The 11,285-nt window shown below is 37.3% G+C and overlaps 1 protein-coding gene across 2 annotated transcripts in view; it reads right to left on the reverse strand.

The window, feature by feature from the left end:
- The window catches only part of CTDP1 (CTD phosphatase subunit 1), an 87,605-nt gene that overhangs the window by 53,785 nt on the left and 22,535 nt on the right, over positions 1 to 11,285 (reverse strand). For both annotated transcript variants that reach the window (XM_017738618.1, XM_008637123.2), the window contains exons 8-10: positions 11,265 to 11,285; positions 8,742 to 8,972; positions 2,442 to 2,604 (exon numbers count right to left, since the gene is read on the reverse strand). The exon at positions 11,265 to 11,285 is cut by the window's right edge and continues 124 nt beyond it. In XM_017738618.1, coding sequence (XP_017594107.1) covers positions 2,442 to 2,604; positions 8,742 to 8,972; positions 11,265 to 11,285 — 415 coding nt within the window. The remainder of the gene's footprint in view (positions 1 to 2,441; positions 2,605 to 8,741; positions 8,973 to 11,264) is intronic.

The raw sequence follows: 11,285 nt of genomic DNA on the forward strand, positions 1-11,285 counted from the left end.
AAGAAGTCACTGCTGTGACCGGAACAGACTCCCTTGCTCTGCCCAGGCAGTCTGCAGTCAGCTGTAGTTCTTGTGCCTGCCATAGCCACTTGAACGGATACCAATGAAGCAAAAGTAGAAATTTCACATATCTTAGTGACAATCTGATTCCAGAAAGGTTCTTACCCTTTAACATGTTTTGATAAAGAATGAGGTGGGGGCAAACACCTTTCTCTGGAAGTTAAACCAGTCACAGTGTGACCAAAATGAACTGAGTCCCAACAAGCAAGGCTTACTAAGCTTATTTTCACTTTATTTGATAATGTTCCTGACAGCAGACTCTCTTGTGTACACTCCACGAAACTTTTATATTTTATAGAGTATGTTATCACACATCATCTCTGTTTCCTAAGTGTACTCCCATATAAGGCCATAAAATCCTGCTTTATTATTTGTGTTACATTTCTTCTACATGAACACAACACCTTTACTAAGGCGATGCTAGCAGTCCCAAGTTTTCCTTGCCTCTCTTTTACAGTCAGCTCCCAGGAGACAATGACCTGCTGGGACTACCACATCCAGTTCAACCTCCCTGACATATATCCTGTGTGCACCCTTCCTCCATGTCTCAACCCTAGTATTTGATCCTTGATAAAATCACATGGGGAAGCTAAAATACCAAGAAAATCCCACCCTGCTTCTGCACCAAACAAGCCCCAAACATACCCCCCCTACTGGTTCAGCTGCCCAAGGAACAGAGACTGGTGGAAGGGAAAACTTTTGGCAGCAACTGTAACCTCAAATCATACTCCTGGAACCAAAGCTAAGTCAACTATGAAAAAAAAAGAGTCACTGGAATTTGGGCTTCATTTGTTCTGAAGTTCACATAGTCTAGTTTCCAAGCACAATATGCTGCTTCAGCAAAAGCATAATTTAAAAACAAATAACTGTAAATTAAGATGTTTATATTTGTAGGAGAAGTAGAAAAGCTTTAATTTCTTTAGTCATAAATGTAGCAGCAGAGAGCGATCAATCACTAAATGAATGGTGCCAAAAGATTCAGACTTTTTAGAAGGTTTCCAAACAGTATCTTTAAAAACAGAACAATAAATACTTTATGCAGTGAGTCTGAATAACATGCACACTTCATTTTGACTCAGTGCACACATTGCATCAACAATTCATTAATATTTTTCAAAAGCCACATGATTAGAAAAAATGTTAGTACATAAAATCAGAAAGGCAACCCATAATACCAATTGTCTTTAAGTATCACTGATGATACAGATGGAAGGCACAGATGGATTCAGGGACTGGTATCATGACAAGAAGAAATACTATTTCTGGTAAAGTTTGAGATCAAATGGGCAAAACACTTCAGAACAAAAAGCAAAAGAAATCAAAAGTTGTCAACTCCAAGAGCTACCAGGTAAAGTTAAAAGCTTGAAGTCACCTGAAATTCAAAGGAGGTCATCACAGCAGTTGAAAGTTATCGGACATTTCCCTAGAATACCAGTATAAAGTTCTTCCAAAAGCCCATCTCGAATTTACCCTGTACTGTATATATAAAATCTTTCTTTTGTTGGTGAAAGATGCAGTTCCTTTCTCACACTTTTATTACATTTCCTGAAGATAACTCAAAGCCTGTTACAGCTAGAACCTTGGAATGAGTTTAATCACAAGAACATGGCAAGTTATATGTTCCTGTCCCCACCGCAGTGAACTATGTAAGCTTGAAGATGCATTCAAGCTCCAGGGTCAATAGATTTTATAGTGAAGTCACAGAGGATAAATTCATGAAAACATGGTGCAGTGATAGGTAATTTTCTTCTATGCATCATTTAATATTATGTAAGCTGGCGGCTCATTTGAAAAAAGCGCATAGAACTATAAACAAAAAGTGAGCAGCTAGAGGTTCACAATGAATTGCAATAATGTGCTTTTGCATGAAAGATGTGCAGTTCTCTCTGCAACAGAAAGTTCCCTTCATCTGTAAAACAATTATAGTTATGACTTAACAACACTGCAATTACATGTCTATGGATAATGAGGCTCTATGCTCTAGTCTGTCTCCCTGATCTTCCATACAGCCTGTGCCTTTTACATCTGCAGACCTCTCTTCTCCCATCCCACCACTGACTTTTGTCCAGATTATTTTGAGATTTACTGTAAAAAAACCCCAGAGCAAAACTTCTCTGAAGTGACACGTGGCAAAGCTATCCACAGAGCAGCTCCAATAACACGTTAAACGTGAACAGCCTATATTTCTACTTTAAAGGTCTACTTACATACCTGTTCTGCTTTGCAGAACAGAACTCCATTTTAGCCTGAACCATACTTTTGTCTGCTGGGGCTTTTATTTAGAGTTACTGTAGTGGCATACAAGGTCAGTTCATACACATGCAAAATTTAACAGAAGTTAAAACTTATGTTCGAAATCTGTCAGAATCAGTTATGCTCACCTCTTTATCCATACTCTCTAAATCCTCTTTACATAGAGTGTACAGGGGCATTGTTTCAGACATACTTGGCTGGCGTTTCCTCTTAGATGGACCAGGCTGCTCTTCATTTTCACTTACTGGTAGGTCTTCTTCAAACATCTGCTGTTGATGTGGCTGAACAACTCTGAAAAAATTCAGGGGTCTCACATAAGAAATATTTACTTGATTCAGAGCTACAAATAAAACCCTATAAACAATTTATGAGTGCCCCATATCTACGACTTCGCTTAATAAAACTCTGTGTTCATCAACAGGTTGGTCAAGTCTCCCGATTAATGCTTTTATTTTCAGTCTGACAGCTTAAGTTTTTATTCTACCTTTGACAAGGAACTCACTCTCTTGCCTTTGCACTGTTCTTTTAAGTAACCATCAAACCTTTCTTGTTGCCAGGAGCTTCAGTAGTTGTAGAAGTGTTGCTTTTAAAACACATTAATGTTCCTGCACAAGTGGAGTTTCTCCATCACTTGACACATTTATCATTCTGAAAGCAATGCCTACGTTCTAATGCATTTCTCCTGATCTATGCTAGGCTTTTAATTTTGAGTCTCTAAGCATACCCTTCTATTTCTTAACCTTACAGACAAGAGTTCTGCATGTAGAAAGTGCACTTCTGCAGTGTCAGCCTTTAGACATTTCCCACACGCTAAGCCTGGACAAGATGCAAACCAGGCAATATTTCTTTTAGGCTAGTCTATTGAAATATGACAGCTTTTTCTTTTAGTCTGTATTCTATCACATTGTTAATTGCTGTACTTAATTCAAACATGCAGGTACAAAAAAGATTATCAAATTATTCATTAAAATGATAAAATAATCATAGCTTCATGGGAATTGCTTTATGATAGTAATAAAAAGATAGACTACACGTAGAACAACAGCAGGAGACTTCTACCTTCCTTGGGTAAATTTTTCTGTGACTATTACTTAAGTACTAAAGACTTGTAGAAGCTAAAATTACTATACAATACAGATTAGCTACAAGTACTGGTCTTAGTACTTAGCCTCCTGGAACAAATTATAGCGGCCTAGCACCACCCAGAATCCAGTTCAAAAGTCATAAAGCTCATGAGTCACAAATTATTTATGTTACCATAAGACTGCATTTGGAGAATGACTACCACAACCAGGTATAAAAGTGACTGTATTTGAAATCACAAGCAGTTTCAAGCTGCATCTACTAGGTGAGAGACCATCAACCTGTTTCAGAGAGTGACCGTGACTGAAAAAGGGTACAGTGTATAGTTTCAAGCTGCATCTACGAGGTGAGAGACCATCAACCTGTTTCTGAGAGTGACCGTGACTGAAAAAGGGTACAGTGTAGTCTCTGCTCAGCAGAGTTTCTATGCAGAATGGCTAATTTTCATCAAGCCGGGATTTACAAGAAACAGCTTTAGACCAAGAGTCCCCCACAAAAAACCGCCACTAATAACTTATGCAAATCCAGTCAGTCATAGGTAAGGTTCTACAAAATTGTTTCTCCTTTTGTGACCTTGATAACTTCTTAAGAAGGTTATCTAAATATCAAGGGTTTTTTTACCTCAGTACTTAAAATTCCAGAATGTATGAAATCTGAAAGCCATACAAACCTGTCAATTTTGCTCATTTTGAGAGCTTGTATTTCCCAAATACACACTTCTCTTCTCAGATCCCATTGATATGTGCAGGAAATTTGCATTCTTCTTTTGAATGGGAGGCAATGAAGGAAAAGAGCCAAGGCATTGCCATGCTACCCAGATCTGCACTATCTGCTGCAGAAGACCCCCATCAGCACAGCACAACTCAGCAGCACAGCAGACACATGCCCCTTTGTGGTCTCTTATTTCTGTATAGCGGAATTTCTTGTGAAGCTAAAACAATTTGGATGCTGTGGAAATGAACTAATCAAACTATTTTTTTGCTAGGGTTTCTCACCACTGCTAAGTTTTTGGGTTGGGTGATTTTTTCTCCCCTCTACTACATTTTCTGTTTTAAAGACCACACTATTTTCTTTTGCTATTAAATTCTCTCAAACAGTAATTTTCATAGATAGATGATGAAAATAATACAGAATTCCACTATATTCTCCAAAAAGTTCTTTTAAATTATGATTTCCATGCCTTTTTAATAGGTAACCTAGGCAGGAAAAGCAGTGATGCCATTTACATTCTTAGCAAAACAGAGAATGGCAAAAAAGAAGCCATAGACATCACATACAACTTTAATAGACACAACTCTATTAAAAATATGACAATCTTGACCATCCCAAGAATTACAGAGAAGTTATATGTAGCAGGGCAGCCAAGCAGATTTTCTTAAGACTAGAAATAAATCGAGCATATTTTTAAAGAACACATTATCATATGGTTGACGAGAATGTCTCCTTTTGCACAAGAGAGTGTGAGATCATACTTGACTACATTACATACAAATATTAACTGTAAAATAACTGTATTAATAGCTTCTAAAGGCTTCTGCTTTTCCCAGTATTTTCCCACTGCTACTAGATAAGAAACACTGGGCCTTCCCATGAAACATTCCAAAAGCAATGTGAAACAAAGTCTTTAAGGTTTGTAAGACATTTTTGTTTTGTTAAAAATATTTTTTAGGCTTTTACATTTTCAGCTGCTTGTAAAGTTCAATAAAAATTAAAGACATAAAAAGGCAGGAATTTGCATTTATTTCTAATCAAATGAGATTCATGAGTACTTCTTAAAAAATAACACCATATTCAACCCTGCAGAGGTTGGTTGGTGCTTGCCAGTCTTACATGCACAAGGACATATATGTGCAGAGTGGATTCACCATTTGTGCAGGTAACAAGCACTTTCCTTGATACAACATCAGGGTAAAAGCTAAAATAACATTATCATCATGAAAGTGTTAAAAATACTAAAATTTCAGTCACATGTTCAATTTGGCACTTCATATTTTTGTTATCATAACAAGATTGATAACATTAAGTAGGAAATGTTGTAAGTTAAAGTAATTTATTCAAATCTTCAAGTATGGCTTCAGCCACCAACATCTTGACACACCTCTTCAAACCAAGCATTCGGTGCATCTTAGCATTATTTTAAACCAGGGTGCCACTTTTAACTTCTCACATGTAAATGACACCCATATTTTAAGCCTTGCCTCATCTGTTAGTGTATTACTAGTGTTCACTAAAATGTAACTTGCAGTATAACTTTTTTCTTTATTCTAGTCCAAGCTGTCATTAGCTTTTGCATTAGTTTGAACAACACTACATTACACACATCTCATGACCCGTTACAACTTTAGTGTTTACTGCAATGTTTGTAGAATATTGCTTCTGTATGAAATGCAAATTGTTGAGATACATAAGGCATGTCAAAGCTCTGAAAAGCAGGTTATTTTTAGAGAGGAATCCCTCCTGTTCTCAGACAGAGAAGAGCTGCTGGCCACCAGCAGCCCCTGAGCAGCATTGCATTCCCTTTCCTTCTTCTACAGCTGCAAACTTTTTGTCACCCTCCACTTGGGCTGCAACAGCCATGACAAAAAAGAAGCTACTCAAGTCTCAGAGCTGAGCACAATAGCAAGACCTGTCACTTGAAATGTTGACTACATTAACTGAACCATCTGTAATTCACTGGTGACAGTTTCACTGCAAATTGCATGTACATATTTAAATTAATTATATCCTATTTTAAACTATGTTTCAAGTTGAATCCCAGAAATAAACCAAAAATGTTGAAATCCAACACAGTGAGAACTGAAACAGTTCTTATGAAATGGTATTCAGATAACTTGAAGCCCTTTGGAATTACCAGCCCTGCAAGGAAGACGTTCTCTCAAGCACAAGGACACCTATTCTTAGACTAAGAGACCAAGAACCATTGCTATGCCATGTGCAGCTACCACGTCCCCAAGGGCTTCCACTCACAGCAGTCCAATTCTGTTTCCCACTATCTGAAATGCAGAATCAGATGAAGATTTGAGAAACTATCAAAGAGGATTATTGGAGGCTTCGACTACACCCACGCACAACAGAAGCAGCTGTGAGTGCCAACAACTTTGCTTAAATTCAATGGTTTAGTTACAAATACTCCCCTCTTTCTGTAGAATGTGAACAAGGGAGCACATTAAGTCTGTCAGGACACAAAATACATTGTCCTCTACCAGTAAACTGCTGCACTAATGTAGTTTTCTCTTAAGACAAGTATTATATCAAATTTTAAAGTGGATGTGAAGCTTTATAAAAAAGTTATCACTGATGTATGCATTAAGACAAAGCATACACTACTGCCTCAGCTTTTCTTCATTCAAGAAGACATAGCAAAGCTGTTTCGATTTGGCTTTTTGTTACTTGTTCACAGCCTTCCTGCTCTGCCTGCACTGTGGTATTTAAACATTGCCTTGCTTTTCTCTTAGACTTCGCCAAAACACTCCTCAGGATCTCAACAGAAGAAGGTAGAACTGCTCTGGGGAATAGAAATGTGCCCCGATTAAGAGATTAGCACTTACAGGTCACCAACTTCACTGCTAGAACCAAATCAACAGGAAATGAGAATGAAAACAATTTTTCTCAGCGTAAGACCTTATGCTCATCTCTTTTCTTACAGCTGCTTAGTTGTGGGGTGAAGTTGCAGCACGGAGTAATTGCATTCACAGTTTTAGATGAAAACATCTCAATTCTGAGCACTGACAGTCACAAAAAAACCCACTGAAGTGAAATAAAAGGAGTAGAAAGGAGACACAGCCTCACTCTACCCTCAAAACCTGTCTGAAGCTCTATGAAACTCAGAGGACAGTTAAAGTACATTTCTCTCCTTTTCAATAAGATACTCAAGAAGCACCTCAGCATTTAGGAAAAATAGGCTTAGGTGTGGACAAACTCTTCATCAAGTTGTTGACAAAGGTAGGGAAACCATTAAAACCTATTCTTTTGAAAGCATCCAATGATGCATTAATATCAACATAACCCATCACACTGAAGCATCTTACAAATGTTGTGACAATTACATATAGGTACAACTTTCCCAGCTTTATTTCTAGAAAAATTCCTTTCCACAGTAACTGACCAAAAAACCCAAAAGCTTTTCAGCTCCTCTCTAGATACACGCTGTGCCTTGATTATATAAAGTTTCTAACGCTCATTTACCACGTCACAGTAAACTAAAACAGACTTTAAAAGACACAGTTAAGAAGGAACTGAAAACAGGACATCTTCACGAACAAGAGAAACTCAAAAAACCTGTGTTGACAGCAACAGGAAAGCTGAAATAAGAAAAAGGCTACAAACAGATAATAACTGAAAAAAACCAGGTTGAAATATTTAACAACATGAAGATAGTGGAAACATAATAAGCTACACTACTATCCTAAATCTTTACAAGTGATAACACTGCTGAAGTGGCAGGGAAGGAAGAAGAAAGGTAGAAAACTGTGTGCATTTTTAGGTGTGATTTACATCTCTTAAAAACTGAATTGCTTTGTAATAACTGCTATACTCTGATCGCATTGTACAAGGGAATGCTGATCACACTTCACAAAGAAAAGCTTTGACTTTAACTGGATACTTCTTTACCACTGGAATCAACAAGCCTTCCAGAAAGTCAGATCTTTTATTTAGATAATTGGGGATGAATTCTAGATATTTTAGGCATCCTAACGAGACAAGGGGTGTTTTTGCAGCTTTACACGAATTTTGACGAAGTCCAGATGCTAACCTTTGTACTTCAAAAAGTAGTCTGTCTCTTCCTCCTCCTGAATTATTGTCTTGACTAAATGATCTAAGAATTAGTAACAAGCACTCAGCCATATGGCCTTATTTCACAATGCTCAGTCAGCTACACACCTCTTCCATCACTTCTGATATTCCTCAAAAACAAAGTTAATGCCCCTTTTGAAGGAATTAGGTGAAGAGGAAAATTTTATATACAAGAGCCAAATGCTATCAGGTATATTTCATAAACAAAAAACAATCCAGTATTCTAAGACCTACTAAGAAACATCAAGCTGCCTCACTTCAGAGATCAGTCAGTGTAACATTCTTTAGAATACACAAAAACTACACGCTGAATTTCTTTGGTTTGAGGTTTCCAGTTGCACTTCGGTGAGGCACAAAAAGCATCTGGAATCATAGCATCCTGTCTTCACTTCAGCTGATTATTCACTTGCGCTCATTTCCTTTTTTAGAAAGCAAACAACATAAGTAAAGCAAAAATGACAATTTGATCAAATGAAGGGATAATGACAGTAAGATTTACTACAGAATCTAAAAACGTAGATAAATGTGACTCTTAGCTATGCTTTAGGTACCTGAAGGATGAGTGTTCACCGTGGACTGGCAAGGTGATGGGAGGAGCTGGAGACTGGATGTACATTGACTGCCCAGACGTCTGTGTGCCTTTCCTGATCAGCTTTCCAGTGTTAGGATCATAAAGTCGAACTTCAGGACCAGGTTGAGACTTCGGATGGATGGGTGTTGGATGAAACAGAGCTGTCTGAAATGTGCTGGGTGTATCAGGAAATGTGGCCGGGCTATTTTCTCTGTTAAGACAAAGTTCAGAAAAAAATTGCATTAGAAATTTAAATGAGCTATCTAACCAGAACGTAAAAAATGAGCATTCCATTTTTTTCTAAAGCAGAAGAGGGAAATGGTTTGGAAAATCTCTACAGAAACATTTCTTCACCTCATTAAAGTCTCACTGAATTTAAAAGAGAAAACTGCAAATACAAGATACCAACATATTTAAATTATTAAGATATGAATTAGTGTGCCTTAAAAATTGTCTAAACATATAAAGTTACTGAAATAGCTTTCAGGTAGTAACAGCAACCCAATTAGCATAGCATGATAATCTGCATATATGCAACAAAGAGAAAAGCAGGCTATTGTATCAATCTTTGTATTTGCTCTCCAAACTAGCTCTGAGAGAAAATAAACATGTAGTATTAATTTGCAAGTCATCCTAACTAATTTTTTAAAATACTAAGCTGCCTATGATCACCCTGCTGCATTTGAAAAACATAACTTTAGAAGTGTCAGCAGAAACATTCAGAGATTAGTCTGCAGGAATCACCATTATGGCATACTATCCAATTATGATGAAGAGCCACAAAAAAAAAAGGCAAGGAAATTAATTTTTAAAAATAATCAAATAAAACAGCATGTTATGCTCCATGAAAGCTGTGTTATGCTAAAAAAAGATCCAATTAACTTGTTACAAATATTAGAAGTGACACAAAACTGGGGTTTTTACCAGATGCTTTTATGGACGTTTCTGAAGTAGTCTTGTAGCAATAACATGGTAAACCAATTCCAAGTTTACCTACTCTTTTCTTGCTATCTTGAGTTCATTTTACATGCAAATATTTGCTCAGACTTCATCCCTCCCCTAGTTTATAAGTACTCTGGACCCATAACCATTATTTCAAGCAGCTTCATTAAGGAGAAAATCTTTTCCAAAGTTGCTGCACATACAGGATTAAAGTAAAAGTACTTGCATTAAGATAGATACCTTACTGACTGAAGCCTGGGTGGGGGGGCAGTATGAAGCTAAGATATACTGCATTTGAAACACAGAAGAAGGAAAAATTTTCATGTTTCAGTAAAATGGAAGAGTAAATTAGTAGAGGGAGGAAAACTAACATTCATCTAGACAAAAAACAACGCTTACAAGCCACTGTCCAGGTTTCTACTACAAACTTTGCAGTGTCAGGTCTCTGAGACAAATTAAGCATCCCATGCAAATATTCCAAAGTTTGATTAAAAACCATCTGATAGTACTTTTTAAAGACTAAGTATTTTAGTCAAGCCATAAGCAGGCTACATGTCTTTTCCTAACTTATAGGGATCCCATGTCTCAACCTAGCGTCCCATTTGATAAATGCCCTCACTTCCACATGTTTCTTCTTTTGGTGTCTTCAAGGCCTTACACACACATGTTCTGCCCTCAAAGGACATCTTGCAAGTAGAAAGTAGATCGCTAGCATTGCCAATCACACCAGAATCAGTTTAATACAGAAACCCCAATATGGTGGGCTCCTTCCTGTCTAGACATGGAAGAGAAGATCCTCTCTTAGGCTTGCAAGATGTCAAACAAGTAAGTCAAGAAGCAGAAGCTGGCTTGACAGTACCTTGTCATGAGTTACTTTAGCCATGCCACTATCCTGAAGGGGACTGTTTCTGATAGCCCTCTGACTTCCTCTTTGCTAATAATGTTTTTGGCTGTCTCTTCTATTTACTGTCACCCTAGCGCACTAATTATTTTTTACCTTTTCTCTTTCAGCACTTTCTTATCATCCTGAAACCACCTCTCACTACTTCCTTTCTTCCCGTTCTTGCTCCTATCTTCATGCCATCCAATTCTTCTTAGAATTTTCTATGGTATTTTCTGTTTCTCTTTCTCGTCACTACCAAATTTCACAAAAAAAAATGCCATACTTTACCAATTCTTCATGTAGTAGAATAATGTGCATTTTTTGGTGGCATGAATGATCCTGCGCCTTGATGACACTCCCTATGTTAGCTTACAGATGAACTGAAAAAGGCAACTTCTCCAAATTAAAAGAGCTAACAACAGTAACTGCTAAAGAAAGAAATGTTACCACAAGTTTTCTCCTCACTGTGCTAGTTACTGAACTGTATCCTGATCCCTTGACAGTCTTCAATTTAAGCAGAAGAGAAATGGACAAAAATGGGGAGTTCTTTCATAAAATCCGTAAGAATTGCTATAAATAACTATTGTGAACTTGTCAGAAACCAATTTATTAACAAATCAGCATCACTGTATGAACAACCTATTTTCATGGCCCCTATTCCCTCAGGTTAGCACTTACCTGTGTGTTTTGATGTAGTCA

This window comes from Corvus brachyrhynchos, unplaced genomic scaffold, assembly GCF_000691975.1.
Source record: "Corvus brachyrhynchos isolate BGI_N302 unplaced genomic scaffold, ASM69197v1 scaffold146, whole genome shotgun sequence".
NCBI classification, from domain to species: Eukaryota; Metazoa; Chordata; class Aves; order Passeriformes; family Corvidae; genus Corvus; species Corvus brachyrhynchos.